Source organism: Martes martes, assembly GCF_963455335.1.
Source record: "Martes martes genome assembly, chromosome: 17".
In the NCBI taxonomy this organism is placed as follows: Eukaryota; Metazoa; Chordata; class Mammalia; order Carnivora; family Mustelidae; genus Martes; species Martes martes.
In genome coordinates this window covers 51,727,463-51,748,118 of record NC_137905.1, presented here as the reverse complement: position 1 = coordinate 51,748,118, position 20,656 = coordinate 51,727,463, and the positions used below count along the sequence as shown (strand labels likewise).

The window sequence follows — 20,656 nt, the reverse complement described above, 5'->3', positions numbered from 1 at the left end:
TATTTCCTGAGGTGATTTGAAGGGTTTGACTTCTGATTTCTCAACTGCTCTGCTTATAAACGGGGAACAGAGGAATTGTCCCTTCTCAATTGTCTCTCAACATGTCGCAAGTGATTGATACGGTTGGGGGAATAAACTTCCCGATCTCTGGACGAAGTGGTTAATCCTTAAATTCGGACTTGGAGAGACGCAAAGCCTGGGCCTAAGCAGGATAACCGCCCGCCCGGGGAAATGCCTAGTGTATACTAAGCGCGCCCCATATTCACGCCAGTTGCACTAACCGGAACCTTCAGGTTGCTACTCCCGTTTCCGGAGGGAGGGAAAGAAGAACGGAGGATTTACCAAGTCAGACGAGGTAACTCGGGGCAGCTGTACTTCCGGTCTTTTTTGCCGGGAGGAAGTGGGCGAAGCGGAGCGGGGAAAACAGCCCTCCTTTCCGGTGTAGGGGCACGGTTGAAGAAGCAACGAAGGAACGAGGAGTCATTTGTAAGGTGAGTTTCAGGCGGTGGCGGGATAGTGTTGCTGCGATCGCCGTCCCGCGGGCTGGACTTCTGAGGTCCTGAGGGAGACAGGGATAGGATTTCGAATTCCGGACTCCCTGTCAATCATGAATAGAGCCCTCCAGGCCTCCAAGTTTGAAACTGAACTACATCTCCCAGGAACCCCTGGAGGTAGCCAAGCCTCCATCCGCCAGTTCTGCTGAGAGTCGGTATTCCACGGTAGACGGCGGTGGGCCGGGGGTCCCAGAGGAAGGGGAGACTGGGACTCTTGGTTGTATGGAGGGGGGGGGGTTCCTAAGGAGTGGGAGTTGAGGAAGACGGACCCCTTACCTGCCTCAGTTTCCCAGACTGTGACAGGGAGGGCGAGAAGATTGTGCCCCCGCGGGCCGCCGCCTTTGCACCTTTTCGACAGCCTGTGCCTTCTCTTACTTAGTGTAGGATTTAAACCTCTTCGTCCGTGGAGTTCTGGGGTCCGGCCGAGCTGGGCTCTCACCCGACGGTGCTGTTGAGTCGGTGTGAACTTGGACCTCAAAGCGTTTTACTTTAACGTTCTGTTATGAAAATGTTCAAACTTGGGGCGCCTGAGTGGCTCAGTCGTTTAAACCTCTGTCTTCGGCCCAGGTCATGATCTCAGGGTCCTGAGATCCAGCTCCGGGTAGTGCTCCCCGCTTAGCGGGGAGTCTGCGTCTCCCCCTCCCTCTGCCTGCCACTGCACCTGCTTGTGCGCCCCCCCCTTTCTGTTAAATAAATTTTTAAAAAAGAAACTGCTCAAACTTACATAAAAGTGAAGGAATGATAAGTATGGTAAGTATGATATGATAAGTATCCGTACCACCGGATTTACCGATTAGTAATCTTTTTGCCATACTGGCTTGACATACTGTTTTAATTAAATATGTAAGTCAAATCCTACCCATCGTGACATATCATCCTTAAAACTTTAAGGATGCATGTGTAAAAACAGGGGACATTGACATGACCGCGATACCATCATCACACTTTCCAAAAGCAAAAATTCTAGAATATGACCTATTACTTGGTCGATAATCAAATTTCATGGGCCAAAAATGCCTTTTAAAAAAGTTTCATTTGTTTGAATCAAAATCTAGTCAAGTTATTGCTGTTATGTTTCTCAGATTCCTCTTAATTTAGAACAGTCCCCTCCATCCCAACCTTTTTTCTTCTTGGCATAATTGATTTATAAAAGAAACTGGATCACTTACTCTCTTGATCACCCCTTCCGGATATGAATTTGTCTTTTTCCTTGTAATCTCATTTTACTTATGATCTCCATGCCAGGGGTCAACAGGCTAAACCCAAATTCTGCTGACTTTTTTTTTTTTTTAAACAAAAATCAGATTTATTTATATAGTTCACCCGTTTAAAGTCTACAATTCATGGGTTCCTGGCTGGCTCAGTTGGAGGAGTGTGCAACTCGATCTCGAGGCCGTAAGTTCTAGCCCCACCTTGGGTGTAGAGATTACTTTAAAATAAAATCTTAAAAAAAAAAAGTAGGGGTGCCTGGGTGGCTCAGTGGGTTAAGGCCTCTGCCTTCGGCTCAGGTCATGGTCCCAGGGTCATGGCATCGAGCCCCGCATCAGGCTCTCTGCTCTGCGGGGAGCCTGCTTCCTCCTCTCTCTCTGCCTGTCTCTCTGCCTACTTGTGATCTCTGTCAAATAAACAAATAAAATCTTTAAATAAACAAACAAACTATACAATTCAGTGGGGTGGTGGGGGTTTTTTGGTGGTTTTGTTTGTTTGGTCATTTGCTTTTTAAGTAAATTCCACATCCGAGGTAGGGTTTGAACTCATGATGCAGGCATCAAGAGTCGCCATGCTCTACTGACTAAGCCAGCCAGATGCCCCTCAGTGGTCTTTAGTGTATACAGAGAGCTGTACAGCCATCACCACAGTCAGTTCTAGAACATTTTCATCACTCCAAAAAGAAACCCAGTACCCATGATCTGTCATCCCCCCCCCCCCCGACTCTCCCCTCCACCCAGCACTAATATCTCCTACTCTATTTCCTCTCTCTGTGGATATACCCAATCTGGACAGGTTACATAAATGGATTTTTTTTTACTTCTTTTTTTGTTTGTTTGTTTTTGTTTTTACTGCATTCAGCATCATGTTTTCAAGGTTAATGCGGGTTCAAGGTTAAATTCAAGGTTAATTCTGTAGCATGTACCAATACTTTCTTTTTATGGCGGAATACTGTTCCTTAGTCTAAGGTATACCATAGTTCATTCATTCGTCAGTTGATGGACACTTGCGTTGTTTCCACTTTTTGGCTCCTCTGAATACTACAAACATCTGTGTCCAAGTTTTTGGGTGGACATGTTTTCATTTCCCTTGGAAGTGGAAATGCTGCATGAAACGGTATATGTTTCAGCTTTCGAGGAACCTCCAGACTTTTCCAGAGTGGCTGCCCCAGCTTCCATTCCCACTGTTGGTGCATGAGGGTTCCAGTCTCTCTACACTTGTGGTTCTCTGACCTTTTGTTTGAAATTCCGCTACTGGGCATGAACTGGTGTCTCATTATGGTTTTTCTGTTGCGTTCCCTTAATAAGTAATGAGATGGAATGTGTTTTTTTTCATGTGCTTATTGGCCATTTGTCTGTCTTCATTGGAGAAAATGTTTATTCTGGTCCTTTACCCAGTTTTATTTTATTTACTTATTTGTTTTTATTTTATTTTTTAAAAATATTTTCTTTATTTATTTGTCAGAGAGAGAGAGAGCGCAAGAGCACAGGCAGGCAGAGAGGCAGGCAGAGGCAGAGGGAGAAGCAGGCTCCCCCAGAGCAAGGAGCCCGATGCGGGGCTCCATCCCAGGGCGCTGGGATCGTGACCTGAGCCGAAGGCAGCCACTTACTGACTGAGCCACCCAGACGTCCCTTATTTATTTGTTTTTAAAGATTTTCTTTTTAGGGACGCCTGGGTGGCTCAGTCAGTCGGTTGAGTGTCTGCCTTTGGCTCAGGTCATGATCCCAGGGTCCTGGGATCGAGCCCCGCCTACGTTGGGCTCCCTGCTCAGCAGGAAGTCTGCTTCTCCCTCTCCCTCTACTCCTCCTCCTCCTCCTCTCTCTCTCTCTCAAATAAATAATTTTTTAAAAAAGATTTTATTTATTTATTTGACAGATAGAGAGGGAGAGAAAGCGAGCACAAGCAGGGGGAATGGCAGAGGGGGAGGGAGAAGCAGGCTCCCCACTGAGCAGGGAATCCTGGGATCATGACCTGAGCCAAAGGCAGACGCTTAACCGACTGAGCCACCGTCGCCCCTCTGTTTTTGTTTTTTTTTTTTTTTTTTAAGTAGGCTTCATGCCCAGCACAGAGCCCAACACAGGGCCCAAACCCATGACCCTGAGATCAAGAGTTGGCAGCAGCTAACGGATCCTATCACAACCTGTGTGAGCCCTCCCAGGTGCCAGACAGTGCTGGGACCCAGACGAGAGTCCTTTCCGGGCCCATCCTTCCCAGGGGCTCCTAGTCTGGAGGAAGAAATACCAAGAGATAGCCGCTCTATTGGAGGTAACTCCGGGCATTATCAGAGCACAAGGATCACCTAGTTCAGCCCGGAGAGACAAGCTTCCCATAGGAGCGGGCTGCTCAGTGGAGTCTAGGAGGAAAAAGGGGACAGAATTTCCAGGGGAGCAACGAGGCATAAGCTAGCTGTCCCACTCCACACTGAGAGTCAGGCCCAGTGCCTCAGGCTGATGGTCAAGGCCACAGACTCAGCTGCCTGGGTCAAACATCAGGTGCGGGTTGAACACCTTCTCTGAGCCTTGTCCTTGCTGGCAGCAGCCGTTTGTGTGGTTGTGGGATTCGGTGAGGTTAATATGCGTAAGATGCTTAGAACAGGGCCAGGTTCACCGAACCTCTTAAATAAACATCAACCTTGTTTGTTTTTTTAAACATCAGCCATTATTTTTTAAAAAGATTTTATTTGTTAGAGAGAGAGAGACAGAGCACGAGCAGTGGGGAGAGGGAGAAGTAGGCTCCTCGCTGAGCAGGGGGGTCCGATGTGGGGCTTGATTCCAGGACCCTAGGATCAAGACCCGAGCCCAAGGCAGATGCTTAACCGACTGAGCCCCCCCAGGCGCCCCTAAACATTAGCCATTATTAATAGAGAGTCTCACATGCTCACTTTTGCCCTTAGGGAACTCTCTCTGTACTGCTTACGTCGTGTCCTATTTCTGTCTTCAATTTCCTTGAGTGTAATTAGCCTCTTGGTTTTCCTTTATTTATTTATTTTTTTTTAAATAAAGATTTTATTTCTTTATTTGACACTGACAGAGATCACAAATAGGCAGAGAGGCAGGTAGAGAGAGAAGGGGAAGCGGGCTCCCGGCTGAGCAGAGAACCCGATGCAGGACTCGATCCCAGGACCCTGAGATCATGACCCGAGCCGAAGAAGGCAGAGGCTTAACCCACTGAGCCACCCAGGCACCCTTGGTTTTCCTTTAACACAGAAGCCTCCATACCTCTGGAATGGCCAGACACATGCCATTTTCGGGAGCGGATGTGAAGCATTCTCTAGGTTCTCAAAGGGATCACTGGCCCCACCAAAAAGGTTAAGGACCCCTGGCTCAGAATTCAAGCAAACCAACTGCAGAAAAAGATAGCTGGGAGAGAAGCAGTGATTTGAACACCAGACAGATAGTAGATGATATTATGGAATCGTCAGTGGGTCAGTGGTACTGTGGCCACGGTTTTTTTAAAGTCCCATCTCAGCACGGTGCTGTTCGAGCGGGAGCCTGGAAAGTACTTGGATCAGTGGCTAGTTTGACTGAGGGACTGGATTTTCTAGTTCTTTTATTTCAGTTAAAGTTTTTTAAGATTTTATTTATTCATCTGAGGACTGGGGGTGGGGCAGGAAGAAGGAGAAGCAGACTCCCCGCTGAGCATTCGGAAGCCTGACACGGGCATCCATCCCAGGATCCATGGGATCGTGACCAGAGCCGAAGGCAGCTGCCCAACCGACTGAGCCACCCAGGGGCCCCTCATGTTCATTAATTTAAATCGTAGCACCAACATTTGGTTCAGTTATTGGAAAGCTTTTAAGTGTGCTTGGAACAAAGGGGTATACAAATGTACCTTTGCAGCGGGAAATCCCAAAGCCTAAATGGAGGTCACAGGTTTCCGGTGAAAATTCATGTCTGAATTGAAACGGCCTGAAAGACAGAAATGCACTCTGGAGTGTGAAGCCTCCGTACAGAAAGGGAACGGGTTGGCCTGTACTCCCTTCCTGGGAGGACTGACAGCTGCCACGTGGTCAAGAAGGCGGCCCCACAGCCTGCTTGCCTGGGTTCGAATCCTGGCTCTGTGGGTTCCTAGCTGGGGGATCCCGGGAGCCTGTCTTCTGCCCAGGAAAGCGGGCACGCTGATGAGTGGCTGTCGTTTTGGATAGTTCCTCTCTGAAACACCAGCGACAGCAGATGGCAGTAGTTCCATTTTCTATTTTGGAATTGGCCTTAATGAGGAGACAGTACAGAGCGGTGGGTGGAGAGCTCAACTTCCAGAGAAATCCTGGCCCTGCCGCCTGGCAACCTTTCAACCCTTGGCCAGCGGTTCTTAAACTCTTTGGTCTCAATGTCTTAAAAGTCATTGAGGACTCCCAAGAACTTCCGTTTTTGTGAGCTCTACCTATCAATATTTGCTGTGTCAGAAATTAAAACTGATGCTAAAATTTTTTTCATTATTGAGTTACAATTCCCGTAACACAAAATTCATCCATTGAAAGTAGTATATTCATGGGGCACCTGGCTTGCTCAGATGGTAGAGCATATGACTCTTGATCTCGGGGTTGTGGGTCTAAGCCCCACACTGAGAGTCCTTAAAAATAAAAATCTTTTAGGGGGCGCCTGGGTGGCTCAGTCAGTTAAGCCTCTGCCTTCAGCTCTGCTCATGATCCCAGGGTCCTGGGATCCAGCCCCGCGTCAGGCTCCCTGCTCTGTGGGAAGCCTGCTTCTCCCTCTCCCACTCCCCCTGCTTGTGTTCCCTCTCTCTCTGTCTCTCTGTCAAATAAATAAATAAAATCTTTTTTAAAAAAATTTAAAACCCAAGGACACGAAAGCATACATTCAGTTAGTGGTCACAGCAGTGACATCCTCATGTCACACAGTCTCCAGAAAACTCCACGGTACCCTTGTGAGAGAATAAGAGAAACAAAGACAAACACATTTTAGTATTATTACGGAAATAGTTTGTGGATGCCCTGAAACCATCCTAGGGAACCCCCCACCAGGGTCCCCGGACCAACAGTCGGAGACTGTTGCCATCATTGCCTGGCGAATTAAAAAAAAAAAAAAAAAAAGATGCTCCCCCCGTAACTGCTCCTCTCACTTTTGGAGGGGAAGTGTCCCTGACCATGAAGCCGAAGAGCGTAGAAACCCCAGTTGTTTGGCCACAAGACAAGCATCCCGGTGCCAAATACTGCAGAGGGTCAAGGCAGTTGACAACTAAGAATAGAGCGGAGAATTTGTCCAGGAGGAGGTCAGCGCGACCTTCGGGAGTGGCAGTGGGGGGTGGGGGGCTGGGGCGGAAGCAGGAGGGCCCCGGGGAGGAGCGGGTGGCAGGTGAGCCAGGGGAGACAGCAGGTGCTGGACACTTGCTCAAAAGCTTGGGGGAAGAGGGAAAGTCAGAGGAGGTTCTGTGGGTCACGTTGGCGTGTTTCACCAAGGTTAACTCCTGCAGGCAGCACTGTGACCGCCGCTGGGGTGGTGGCCACGAGGACAGATGCATTTGTCAGAACGCATCAGACTGCATCCTTAAGGTCAGTGCGTCTATTCTGTCCCTATACCGAAGACCAGAAATTAGCTCCTGAGGGCAGACGCCAGCCGGTAGGGGGAGAGCGAGATCCACGGCTCAGAGAGAGGTTTGCGGTTCAAGTTCTGAATGTGGAAGCCAAGTTTCCGAAGGCAACCAGAAGAGGGGCATAAAGACAGAACTGCTTTTTGCATTCTGGGAGCCCTCGGTTCCGCCCCCACCCCCACCCCCACCCCCACGCCGGCCTTCTGGATCTTTCTTGGCAGCCAGAGAGCTGGAGAAAATATTTCCCCAACACCCGCTGTGTGCCGGGTTCCGAGCAACTCATGCAGTTCTCACAGCAGTCCGGTCCCGTCAGCTAGATCCCGCAGTTATTCCCACTTTTTGCCAAATTAAGCCAAGGCTTAAGCCAGGTGGCCAACCCTGGACTCAAGGTCATCTTGCCCAGTCCTTGATCCCTATAACCTGAAGCCCCTGGTCGGTCCCTACCCCATCTGCACAGTGTGTACCCTCCTTTGTATGGTCTTCTTTAAAATGTACTGTCTTGGGGCGCCTGGGTGGCCCAGTCGGTTAACATCTGCCTTCAGCTCAGGTCATGATCCCAGGGTCCTGGGATCGAGCCCCTTGTTGGGCTCCATGCTCAGCAGGGACTCTGCTTCTCCCTCTCCTGCAGTTTCCCCCGCTTGTGCTCTCTCTCATTCTCTCTGTGTCAAATGAATTAAAAAAAAAAAAAAAAGGCAGCGATCCTGTTTCATTTCTTACTTTTTCCCCTTACTTTTCATACCCAATATTGCCCTAACATCCACCCACGATGCCTCGCACACGTCCAGCGGGTTGCATCCTACCAGCTCGGTGGGCTCCAGGCAGGGCCCGTCAGCACCCATTCTCCCAGGGAGGGAGGCCCATTTGCCTTTGAGTCCCCTCCGATGTAAATGACACCGCTGTGGACGTCTGTGGGCATGCTCCTGTGCAGATGTCTCTGACGATGTCTTTGGGGGCACGTCACCCAAGTGCAGAGTCGCCCGTGCTTCCTTTGCTAATGTTCCAAACACCAGCCTGTGTTCTGGGCGGCTGACCCTGTCCACTGTCCCCGCCACAGTGTGCAGTCAGCCCTGCTAGGAGGGTCGTTTCAGTGATGTGAATTTTTTCCGGTGCAATTGGTAACGTTAGGCAACTGTTTGAGCAGAATGTGGATTTCACCTCTGCTTACAGAGGCTCTCGCCCACCCCGGAGAAAGAGGACAGCACTCAGTTGTGTGAGCCTGTGGGCATCCACAAAGCGCACGCACACACATACTCCCCACCCCTGAACGGAGCTTCTCTGAGGCCCGGAGCTTCTCTGAGGCCCCTCGCTTCCCCCATGTGTGTCAGGAGACACACTCAGCCTCATCTGCCGCTAGAACTTTTTTGGATTTCAGATCATCCTCCTTCTACCTCCTCGGAGTAACTCACACGCGCACCCCCTCTAATGCCTGCTTCCGCAAGCAGAGTATGGGTCTTTTTCAAAGTCAAATGCCGTCTTCCTTTCTGGGGTGTAAAGATGCCTTGTAAGCACTGTCCTCCCCTGGGGGTGCCTGACTCATGATCTCAGGGTGCTGGGATTGAGCCCTGCGGCAGGCAGGGAGCTGGGATCGAGCCCTGCGGCAGGCAGGGAGCCCGCTTCTCCCTCTGCTCCTACCCCTACTCGTGCGCGTGCTCTCCATCAAATAAGTAAATAAAATCTTAAAAATAATTAAAGAAATAAAATGCAGATCAGAGAAGAAACAGCCCATTAAGTCTTGTTCTGCGACCCGTCCGGCAGTTTGTTTAAAACAAATAAATAAATAACGTCCTCCCCTGACCCATGCCCTGTTTTCCCATCTGGCGGGGGCAGGGGCAGATGAGCTATGAGGGCCCCCTCCTCCCTCCACCACAGCCTCGCAACTGTCCCCTCCGTCCCTCAGGATGACACGGCATGGCAAGAACTGCACAGCAGGAGCCGTCTACACCTACCACGAGAAGAAGAAGGACACAGGTATGGGGTTTGGGAGGGGGACAAACGTCTCTTGAAGTCACCATCCCCGCTCTACCTCTCTGGTTGTACCTTTCGGGGCACGTCTGCCCCTGCCCTCCACGGATGGTCATGACTTAGGAGGAAGAGCCTGCGTGTGATCCTGTACGCCCTTCCCCCCACCCCTGTAATGGGCACTTCTGTACGTGACCTCACCTAAGAGGGGCAGAGGGGCGAGGGGAGTCAGCGGTGAGCCTCTCTACCAGGCTACCTCAGTGACAGAGCCTGCCTGTCTGTCACTTACCCTCCCGATGAACACCTTCCTGTGGGTTGTGCCCCTGTCCCAACACAGAGACACACAGACTGCCTGTTTCTCAGAGGTTCCCCCTCCCACCTCCCCCTTTCTTGGCACCCCATCCTCTCTGTCTCTGTCCCCAGCGGCCTCGGGCTACGGGACCCAGAACATTCGACTGAGCCGGGATGCCGTCAAGGACTTTGACTGCTGCTGCCTGTCTCTGCAGCCCTGCCATGACCCTGTTGTCACGTGAGCTGGGGACCTGCATGGAGGGGGCCGCATGCGTGGGTCTGCATAGCCGGGGCACCCTGGGCAAGCCCCTTCACCTCTCAGAGCCTCAGTGTGCTCATCCGAGACCCAGGCGTGATCCTAATGTGTTCCACGGGGTGTGGAAAAGAATACCTTAGGGTGGGACACCTGGGTGGCTCAGTTGGTTAAGCAGCTGCCTTCGGCTCAGGTCATGATCCCAGCGTCCTGGGATCGAGTCCCACATCGGGCTCCTTGCTCAGTGCAGAGCCTGCTTCTCCCTCTGCCTCTGCCTGCCACTCTGTCTGCCTGTGCTCACTCTCTCTGACAAATAAATAAATAAAATCTTAAAAAAAAAAGAATACCTTAGGGTTAGGGTTAGGGAGCCGCGCCAAGCACCCAGTGACCTGCTCCCTGTAAGAGGTGTTAATGGGTGCCCAGGGCAGGGAGCCGACACTTCTCACCCTGTCCTGTCCTCACAGCCCGGATGGCTACCTGTATGAGCGGGAGGCAATCCTGGAGTACATCTTGCACCAGAAGAAGGAGATCGCCAGGCAGATGAAGGTGATGGGGGTGGGGGAAGGACGGGGGAGGGGCAGGCGGATCTGATGCTGAGCTCACAAGCAGAACCACCCTGGGCTTCCTTTCTGAGTTCCTTTTCCCTCTGAGCCTTCCCTCGCTCTTCCTGCTGCCCCGTGCACCACCCCCTCCCACTTCCGCTTAAATCCTTCTACCGCAGGTGTCAGCCCAGGAGTTGCCTCCTCTGACCTGCTAGTGCAGAGCCCCCCAGGGTCTGCCCTTGCCGCCGCTTCTCTTGACACGTGTTGGGTTGTGGGCCAACACGTGCCCATTTCCCCACAGATCTCTTGCCCGCGCCCTGGCCCTAGGTTCTCCGGGATGCTTGTTGAGAGAATTGATGTCACCTCATCTCTCTGGGCCTTCATTTCAGTGGCTCCAAAATGGGCCGATGGGGCCAAATCGGGCAGCGCAGGGCAGGCGGGAGATGCGCGCACAGATCAGAATTTAAAGGGCCTTTACTTGGAGCCACGCCCACTTCCCATGGGTGAACTATTTTCGTGGATAGGAAGGACCCCGTTTATCACCGTGTTTGAGGCACAGCTGGCCTGCCGCCCTCCTTTCCCGGCCAGGCTTCCCGGACCTCCGGAAACACCGAGGGCTGATTTTTGTTGAGCCATCTGTCTTGAGCGAGTGGCTTCCCCGGCGCCCGTGAGCCCCCGCATGGTCTAGTGGCTGCCTGGGTGCTCCCTCATCACGGTGACCACGCCAGACACCCCTCCCCCGCCAGCAGCAGTCACCTGCGGTGTTCTCCTCCCCCCCCCTCCCCCGGGGTTGCGGACGCAGGCCAGTCTCAGATCTCAGCCCCGTGTCCCTGCGTCGGCGCACGCGCACACCCACACCATCTGCACAGCCCAGGCTCCGCCAATGTTAATTGCTCCTCACTCTCCTGGAACTCATCTCCAGGGCAGGACGGGGTCTGTGGTACCTACACTCTAAAGTAGAATGTGGCCCACAGGTACATTTATGGAGCGCTTGCTATGTGTCAGGCAAGGTTTTAAGCGTTTCCAAAAATCATCCTGCATAACCCGGTGAGCCTGCGAGGTAGGTCGCGGTTGTTAGACTGTTTGACAGATGAAACTGAGACCAGGAGAAGTCACAGCGCTTACTGGAAGTCACAGAGCTCATCAGTGACAGAGGCGAGGTTTAAGTCTGGCCATCTGTCTCCTGCCAAGCAGCTGACTGCTCTGCTGCCCAGGAACAGAGAAGCCACTGAGTCCCAAAACCAGCTAAATGGGAGATGACCTCTGTGCCCAGCAGGAGGGGAAAGGACGAGCAAGGGCAGCAGAGCCACACCGTAGATCACAGCATAATAAAGGTTCACACCCTGGCAGTCACCAGCCTCTGGGAACAGCACCAGGATTGTCCCCTTTGTTGGCCTCAGTTTACCCACCTGTGAAATGGGAAGAGCCACCGTCAGACTCACAACCCACAGGGAGACGCACAGTCCACTTTTTTCTGGCTGTCCACAGGCCTACGAGAAGCAGCGGGGGGCCCGGCGGGAAGAGCAGAAAGAGCTGCAGCGGGCTGCGGCCCAGGACCAGGTGCGGGGCTTCCTGGAGAAGGAGGCAGCCATCGTGAGCCGGCCCCTCAACCCCTTCACGCCCAAGGCAGCCTCTGGGAACAGCCCAGGTGAGGTGGAGACTTGCAAGTGAGTGGGGGTCCCGCGGGGCCGGGTGCCTCCCCAGGTGTGGCAGGTCAACCCGTTTCCCCCTGCAGATGATGCCCGACCTGGGTCCAGTGCAGGCCCCACAAGCAAGGACAAGGACAAAGCGCTGCCCAGCTTCTGGATCCCCTCGCTGACCCCCGAGGCCAAGGCCACCAAGCTGGAGAAGCCTGTGAGCATCCCCAGCGCCCTGTGCCCACTTGGGCCCAGAGGGCCAGAAGCCCCCAGGGTCCCTTCCCTGCCTGGCATCTCCCCCCACCCCGCAGTCCTTCACTACACCTGGCCCCAGCCCTGCCCGCTGACCCTGCCTCCCTTCTGTCCTGCGCAGTCGCGCATCGTAACCTGCCCTATGTCCGGGAAGCCGCTGCGCATGTCGGACCTGACCCCCGTGCGCTTCACGCCGCTCGACAGCTCCGTGGACCGCGTGGGGCTCATCACACGCAGTGAGCGCTACGTGTGCGCTGTGACCCGCGATAGCCTGAGCAACGCCACGCCTTGCGCCGTGCTGCGGCCCTCGTGAGTCCCGCGAGTCACCCGGGGGAGGATCCTGGGACTGGCGGGGCGGGGGCGGGGCGGGGCTCGGGGGTGTGGCACTCCGTCGGGGCGGGGCCTCTGACCGGTGTCCCCGACCCTCACGCTCACCGTAGTGGGGCTGTGGTCACCCTGGAGTGCGTGGAGAAGCTGATTCGGAAAGACATGGTAGACCCCGTGAATGGGGAGAAGCTGACGGACCGCGACATTATCGTGCTGCAGCGGGTGAGCCGCGACCCACCTCCCCGGCCGCGCTCGCCGAGGCCCCGCCCCCCGCCCCCACCTCCCCGGGACCACGCCCCTCCCGGGAGGCCAGCCTCCTCCACAGCCCCGCCCGCGCCCTTCCACCCGGGTTCTGCCTTACCTTATAGGGTTTAGGACTCTCCCACCCCCCTGCAGCCCGACCTGCCCCCAACTTGGCCTTGTCCCCACCTCCCCAGGGCGGTACAGGCTTCGCGGGCTCCGGAGTGAAGCTGCAGGCTGAGAAGTCGAGGCCGGTGATGCAGGCCTGAGTGCACGGGAGACCAAATAAACGGGCTGGGACTCATTGGCCTCGTGGTGCCTTCCTTGGCCGCGCTGGAGCCCTAGGGCCCGCCCTGGGCAGCCCTCCGGCCTGTGCCTGCTGCAGGGACCGGAATCTGAAGGTGCGGGCTAATTATGTTAAAGGTGGTCTGATGTTAGGAGTAAAACCTGGAGTGAATGCACACGTGCAGCATCAACATCGAGTAAGAGTGGCCCGAAGTCCCAGTCTTCAGCGCGAGCGCACGAGGGCGTCACTTGAACAGGCTAAGTAGAAATTCCCTTGCATCTCTCTGCGTTATGCCACACTGGAAGCCGGTGAGACCTCCCGGATAGCCTCTCTGAAAGCCGTGCGCTGAGAGCAAGCACCTGGGACCCAGTCTAGAGAAGGCAGTCGGGAGCCCACCTCTCTGACACGACTGCAGAGGCCAAGAGCAAGAAGAAAGCCCTCCTCCCGAGCCTTGCATAGGCTGCAGGGGGCACGGGACCTGGCAGGGGTGAGGAGCACAGCCTGCAAGGGCGAGGAAGCTGCAGTGGGCTTGGCTGGGAGCACAGGGGCGGCGCTCAGAGCTTTGCTTTTAGTGACCCTTGGCTCCCAAAAGCAACCCCGGGCAGTGTGCGAGGCAGAGCATAGAGTCAGGCAGAGATCAGAAAGATCAAGCCTTCACATTCCTGCCTCCCTGAGCAGATCCTTCCAGATCTTTCTCCACGTAGGTACACACCTCAGTGTTTTCAACCAACGTGACCTCTCAGTGCACATACCATTCTGTTCAGCGAGCAAGCTCGACCTTTTCACTTCTGTAAAAGTAAAAGGTCTCATCTAATTGCCCAGACCCAATTCAGGGGGCCAGGAAGTATCCTTCACTGCCCTTTGCTGAAGCCCCTCTGGCGGTGGAGGAAGGCTGGAGCGGGAGGGTGGGCGGTGTCGTCCTTGCACCCTGGGGAGCCCCCCCACACCCAGAATTTGCTCTCAAACACTTCTAGAACCTTCCTTTTGTCCCTAAGGGGCCTCACACCCTACTCTTGGGACCCCAATCCCTGGAAACTGGTTGCAGCTGCCGTTCAAGGAGCTCCTTCAAGGGCCTGTCAAACTACAGTTCTCTTGAGTCCTGGCCACAGTCCTGGAAGAGGGACGTTTGTACCCATTTCACAGAAGAGCCCACGGAGTCAGCAGTCTGCCCAAAGTCACACTGCCCAAAGCTGTAGCAGAAGCCAAGTTCAGTTAGAAGTCAGCCACCTGCAGAGACCTCCCCACCCCAGCCCTTCCTCCCCGAGGTAATCCCACACTGGTACCCCAGAAACCTCTCCCCCTTAACAAACTCCCACCTAACGGTTTCTACCCAGAGTATTTATAAAGTCATCCCCTTGGTCCCTAAATGCCCCCAATCCTCAATCTCTTTCTCAAGAGCCACAACCACCCCTGGGTCCCTCTGGTTCTCTCAGCCCCCTCAGGGACTCCCATCTTGCTCATGTGTGTTCAGACCATACCCCGGATAAAAGCTTCAAGGAGTGATTGGGGCACCTGGGTGGCTCAGTGGGTTAAAGCCTCTGCCTTTGGCTCAGGTCATGATCTCAGGGTCCTGGGATAGAGCCCCACGTCAGGCTCTCTGCTCGGTGGGGAGCCTGCTTCCCCCCTCTCTCTGCCTGCCTCTCTGCCTACTTGTGATCTCTCTCTCTCTCTCTGTCAAATAAATAAAATCTTAAAAAAAAAAAATAAAAGCTTCAAGGATTCCCAGTCTTGCAACTTTGTTTCCACGAGGAACCCAAATCCCACTGATTCACGGGCCCTTCGAGACACCCCCTGTGGGGAGGAGGCGATGGGGTATGTGCCCAAGTCCTCGCTCCAAGAAAGCAGTTTCCTTTGAGGTTTCGAAGGTGACAAGGAGAGGAAGCAAGAGTCTGACCACAGCTTCAGCTACAGCAGCAGGAGGGAGAGAAGTGGGGAAAAAGGATGCCTCTTCTCAGCAGAGGCTCCAGAGACACTGGTCTAAAGCTGAGAGCAAGAAAGGGGAGGCAGGGCTTACCCCCGGCAGCGCGTTCCTACAGGGGCCCCAGCCTCAACCGGCTCACGGAGGGCACAGAAAACTGAAATTCTTTTCTTTTTCTTTTTTCTTTCTTTTTTTTTTTTTTTCTTGAGAGGAAGAGACGGGTGACAGGGGAAAGAGCAGAGGGGAAGGGAGAGAGAGAATCTTAAGTTCCAACTCAGGGCACCATGCGGGGCTCGATCTCACAACCCTGAGATCATGACCTGAGCCGAAATTAAGAATCAGACGCTTAAACTGAGGGAACCACCCAGGCACCGCTACGATTTTTTTTTTTTTTAATAGAAGATCTGGGGTGCCTGGGAAGCTCTGTTGGTTAAGCATCTGCCTTCAGGTCAGGTCATGATCCTGGGTCTTGGGATCCAGCCCCCCGGCTCACTGCCTACTCTGTGGGGAGCCTGCTTCTCCCTCTCCCTCTGCCGCATGGTGCTCTGCCTACTTGTGATCTCTCTATCAAATAAATACATAAAGCCTTAAAAAAAAAAAAAAGGAAGATCTGACACCATTAGAGGCCCAACACTAGTTGCTTCTCCCTGGCTGCTTTCAAAATCACGCGGATTCAAACCACCCTGATCTAGACATGTGGGGGCCACCGAAGAAAGAACCGAAAACAGAAACAGTTCAGAATTTCCTTCTGGAGAAAACAGGACTTTTTTTTGACCCCGCTGGCAGGCATGAAAACTGGAGCAGGGATTTGGCCAAACGCACCAAAGCTTAACATACGTGGATCCCGTGGCCCCGCGATCTCACTCTGCTGACATACGCACTCAACAGACGCACACACATGCCCAAGAAAACACGAACTAGAATGTTCACAGTATGGGGCGCCCGGCTGCCTCAAGTTAGAAGAGCGTGTGACTCTTGATCTCTTGAGTTTGAGCCCCATGTTGGGTTTTAGAGATTACTTAAAGGTAAAATCCTTTTTTTTTTTTTTAAGATTTTATTTATTTATTTGACACAGAGAGTGTGTCTGTACAAGCAGGGGGAGCGGCAGGCAGAGGGAGAGGGAGAAGCAGGCTCCCTGCTGAGCAGAGAGCCTGATGCGGGGCTCCGATCCCTGGACCCTGGGATCATGACCTGAGCTGAAGGCAGAGGCTTTAACCCACTGAGCCACCCAGGCGCCCAATAAATAAAATCTTTAAAAAATTATATATATCTATAATTTATAATATATATAATATATATCATATATATTATATATTGTATATATTATATATAATATAATATAATAATATATTATATATCATATATATCATATATATGATATATATATATACACACACATATATATATATATATAAAGCCTGGGTTTGGTAGCTTTACTTTCCTAAGAAAAGAAAAGAGAGAGAGAAAGAGAGAACAGAAAAGAAGGAAGAAAGAAAGTAAGAAAAAGAAAGAGGAAGGAGGGAGGGAAGGAAGGAAGAAAGTTCACAGCAGCTCTGTTTGCAATCCCTGTATCTGGGAATAACTGAAAAGCTTATGAACAGACTAGATGAATTGTGGGCCACACACAGTGGAGTGAAAAGGAAGGAATCATCTCCCTAGGACGAGTCCAGGCAGCGTGATTCCGCTTCTCTAAAGTAAGTAAGCAAAACTGTGCTGTTTGACATCAAGATAGTGGTTATCTTTGCGGAAGCCCTGTCTGGGCCCTGCTAGGGACTGAGAGATGATATTCTGCTTCTTGACCGAATACTAGCTACAAGTGCGTGTGCACGGTTTGTAAAAGTTCATTTCACCCAACACTTTGAGTTGCGGACATCAAGTATATTATACTCCCATAAAAACTTACTGAAATTCACAGCAATAACAAAGAGATGTGCTTGGCAATTTGGCAACGTCCACCAAATTCATAAATTCCACTTCTAGGAACTTATCTGCAATTAAACTCATGGAAAATTCCAGATATGCTAGAGTCTTCTGTGCAACATCGTTTAGAAAAGACTGGAAACAGGGCGCCTGGGTGGCTCAGTTAGGTGTCTGCCTTTGGCTCAGGTCATGATCCTGGGGTCCTGGGATCAAGTCCTGCATCAGGCTCCCTGCTCAGGGGGGAGCCTGCTTCTCCCTCTCCCACTCCCCCTGCTTGTGTTCCCTCTCTCACTGTGTCCCTCTCTGTCAAATAAATAAGTAAAATCTTTAAACAAAATTAAAAAGACTGGAAACGGCCTCAGTGGTGGTCATTGGAGAACTAGTGAGTTCTTTATGGGTTGAATTGAAATAGTCTTCAAAATATATTCCCAGGGCACCCTCCCCCCTGCCGACTGGTTCAGTTTGGGAAGCATGTGACTCTTGACCTCGTGGCGATTAGTTTGAGTCCCACATTGGGTGTAGAGATTACTTAAATAAATACATTTAAATATATAGTCTTTATTATCTCAATAAAAAATAAATTATGAAAGTTAAAAATCAGAGGATTCTGATTTTTAAAAAATTGTTATGTGTGGGGCGCCTGGGTGGCTCAGTGGATTAAGCCTCTGCCTTTAGCTCGGGTCATGATCTCAGGGTCCTGGGATCGAGCCCCGCATTGGGCTCTCTGCTCGGCGGGGAGCCTGCTTCCCTCCTCTCTCTGCCTGCCTCTCTGCCTACTTGTGATCTCTGTCAAATAAATAAATAAAATCTTTAAAAAAAAAAAATTGTTATGTGAAACAAGAAAGGTTAAAAAAATATTGTTAGTCATCTGCTATCCTTTCTATTAAAAAGAAAAACAGTTTGTACATATTTGCCTAAATCTATGTAAATTTCTCCCTGGAAAGAAATACAGGCTGCCTGTGAGGAGGCGAACTTGGTGGAAGAAACTCATGTTTAGCATATAACATCTTGTACATTTAGAATTTTGTATCCTATAGGTTTATTGCCAAAACTTAAAAATAAGCAAAATGTGTAAAAGACAAAAAAAAACACAAAAAAAACACCCCCAAAACCCAACCAAAAAACTGGGGAGAGGCACTAAGGGTGACAGGGTGCTGTTCGGCTTTCCGTCATAAGCTGTTCCGCACAAGTAATTTGTTGATTATTTTGAATTTAGAAAAATGTTTTTCACTAGAATTTAAATGAAAATTTGAAAAGAGAAAAAAAAGTTAAAACCCGAAATGTTTTCAAACACGCGGCCCCAGAGATCTACAAATTTATCCCAGGCTTTCATAAACCAGTTCTCCACCTCCAGCCACTAGGGGGCAGTACATTACCATAATTAAAAGCTTGGATTCAGACACACAGGGATTCACATTCCAACCCTATCGTAGATAGCAATTATAAACTGTGGATAAAACAGAAAACAATTACCTAAAGGCCCTGGAAAGTTGAGGAGGGGGAAGCAACCAGAAACTGGAGGGAAACTGACACTCGATAAAAAAAGAAATGGGTCGCTTGGGCGGCTCAGTCAGTTGAGCACCCGACTCTTGATTTCAGCTCAGGCCAAGATCTCAGGGTCTTGAGATCTAGCAGGGCATCGGGCTCCCCGCTGGGAGTGGAGCCTGCTTAAGAAGAAAGAGGGGGCAGGTTCTAGCCCCTGCTGAGAGGGGCAGCTAAAACTAAAACACCAGGGAAAGATCCAGTCTTCCTGGCGTGAAATAGCAGAGCAACAGGAAAGGTATAAATCTAGAAAAGAGATCCAGCACGGGGACACTCCAAATATTTTTATATAAACTCTGCTCAAATATCCAGCTGACCTCCAGAGCCACACCCACATGGGGTACCCTCCAAACAGCCCAGCTAAGCTTAAAAAATGTCAACTAACATTTGAGGAATAAATTTTAAAGGAGGGAGTTTTGCAGATTACAGTTGGAATTTACCAAGTTAATGGGTTGCTCAAGAAAAAAAATAATTGATGCTCTTCAGAGAAACATAACAGACTCCAGAGTTTTTTACAGTGTATCCAGGATACACTCTAACATTGCAATAAAAAAAAAAGTAGGAAAATATGACCCATTCTCAAGAGAAAAGGCAATCAGTTAACTGAGACCAACACCAAAATGACCCATATAATTTGGAACAAGAAAAAAAAATAGATATAAAAAATAGTTGTTATAACTATGCTCAAGAACCTAAAAGAAAGTATGTTTCTACTGAATAAGAAGAAATCTTGGTATAGAAATAAAACAATGAAAAATAACAGAATAAGGGCAGCGGGCTGGCTCAGTCGGTTAAGCATCTGCCCTCAGCTCAGGTCATGATCCCAGGGTCCTAGGATCGAGCCCCAAGCAGGGAACTTGATTCTCTCCCTCCCTCTGCTGCTCCCCCTGCTTGCGCTCTCTCTATGTCAAATAAATAAATAAAATCTTTAAAAAAATAGAATAGAAATTCTAGAATGAATAATGACAAGTTATGAATGAACGATTTTGGCAAGTTCACAGGTTACAAGGTTTTTATACAAAAATAATGGTATTGTGGGACGCCTGGGTGGCTCAGTTGGTTAAGCAGCTGCCTTCGGCTCGGGTCATGATCCCAGCGTCCTGGGATCGAGTCCCGCATCGGGCTCCTTGCTCAGCAGGGAGCCTGCTTCTCCCTCTGCCTGCCACTCTGTCTGCTTGTGCTCACTCTCGCTCCTCTCTCTCTCTGACAAATAAATAAATAAATCTTTAAAAAAAAAATAATGGTATTGTATATTGTAGAGGCAAGAAATTGGAACATGAAATTTAAAAATAACTTCATTTGCCATACCCTAAAACCCAGAAAATACTTAGGAATAAATTTAATAAAAGATTTAACACCTTTACTCTGACAACTACAAAACACTGCTGAGAGAATGCCAACATTTGTATCTCCAGAAAAAATATACTATGTTCATGGATTGGAAAATATAATACTGTTAAGATGCCAATTCTCCCCACATTGATCTATATGTTTACAGTCTCATCCTGGCTTGTTCCCATCTCTTTCCCCAAGAAGGAAAATAAAAAACATCAAACAAGGGAGATTTATTATTTGACTTATATTTTCTTTTCTATTTTAGTTACTTATGATTTTTTTTAACCAATAGGCTTTATTTTTTTAATTTTTAATTTATTTGTCAGAGAGAGAGCATAAGCAGGGGGAGTGGCAGGCAGGGGGAGAAGCAGACTCCTCACTGAGCAGGGAGCCCGAAATGGGACTCAATCCCAGGACTCTAGGATCATGACCTGAGCAGAAGGCAGATCCTTATCCAACTGAGCCACTCAGGCATCCCAAACAGGCTTTATTTTTAAGAGCAGTTTGGGGTTTACAGAAAATGAGAGAAAAGAACAGAGACTTCCCAGGTGTACCCCCTACCCCCTACCCCCAGTTTCCCTTCTTATTAGCATAGTGCTTTAGTGTGGTACTTTGTTATAACTGGTAAGCCAACATTGATACTTTTTTTTCCCTCTAGAGAGAGGGAGAGAGGTGAGGCAGGGGAGAGGGAGAGGGAGAGAATCTCAAGCAGGCTCCATGCCCAGCACACAGCTGGACCTGGGGTTCCAGCTCATGACCCCCAAATCATGACCTGAGCCAAAATCAAGAGTCATACTCTTAACCCACTGAGCCACCCAGATGCCCCTTATTTATTTGAGAAAAA

The 20,656-nt window shown here is 50.5% G+C and overlaps 1 protein-coding gene across 3 annotated transcripts; it reads left to right on the top strand.

Annotated features, from left to right (window-relative positions):
- Nucleotides 1–332: 332 nt before the first annotated feature.
- On the top strand, nucleotides 333–14,821 carry NOSIP (nitric oxide synthase interacting protein). Of its 3 annotated transcripts, none has more exons than XM_080828391.1 (10): nucleotides 333–355; nucleotides 446–491; nucleotides 9,208–9,278; nucleotides 9,693–9,798; nucleotides 10,278–10,359; nucleotides 11,844–12,003; nucleotides 12,091–12,209; nucleotides 12,366–12,553; nucleotides 12,685–12,793; nucleotides 13,009–14,821. In XM_080828391.1, exons 3-10 carry the CDS (start codon nucleotides 9,209–9,211, stop codon nucleotides 13,078–13,080), a joined length of 906 nt encoding a protein of 301 aa, XP_080684517.1. In that variant the 5' UTR covers nucleotides 333–355; nucleotides 446–491; nucleotide 9,208; the 3' UTR covers nucleotides 13,081–14,821. The 3 variants fall into 3 exon arrangements, with proteins under 3 accessions (XP_080684517.1, XP_080684518.1, XP_080684519.1); XM_080828392.1 differs by lacking the exon at nucleotides 333–355 and adding an exon at nucleotides 7,194–7,272 and having other exon boundaries at nucleotides 436–491; XM_080828393.1 differs by lacking the exons at nucleotides 333–355; nucleotides 446–491 and adding exons at nucleotides 6,938–6,992; nucleotides 7,194–7,272.
- The last annotated feature ends 5,835 nt before the right edge of the window (nucleotides 14,822–20,656 follow it).

Coding starts and splice junctions, on each gene's coding strand:
- NOSIP (XM_080828391.1), top strand. CDS start 9,209: ATGACACGGCATGGCAAGAACTGCACAGCAGGAGCCGTCTACACCTAC. Junction 12,210..12,365: donor CCACCAAGCTGGAGAAGCCT/GTGAGCATCCCC, acceptor TGTCCTGCGCAG/TCGCGCATCGTAACCTGCCC. Junction 12,794..13,008: donor ACATTATCGTGCTGCAGCGG/GTGAGCCGCGAC, acceptor CCACCTCCCCAG/GGCGGTACAGGCTTCGCGGG.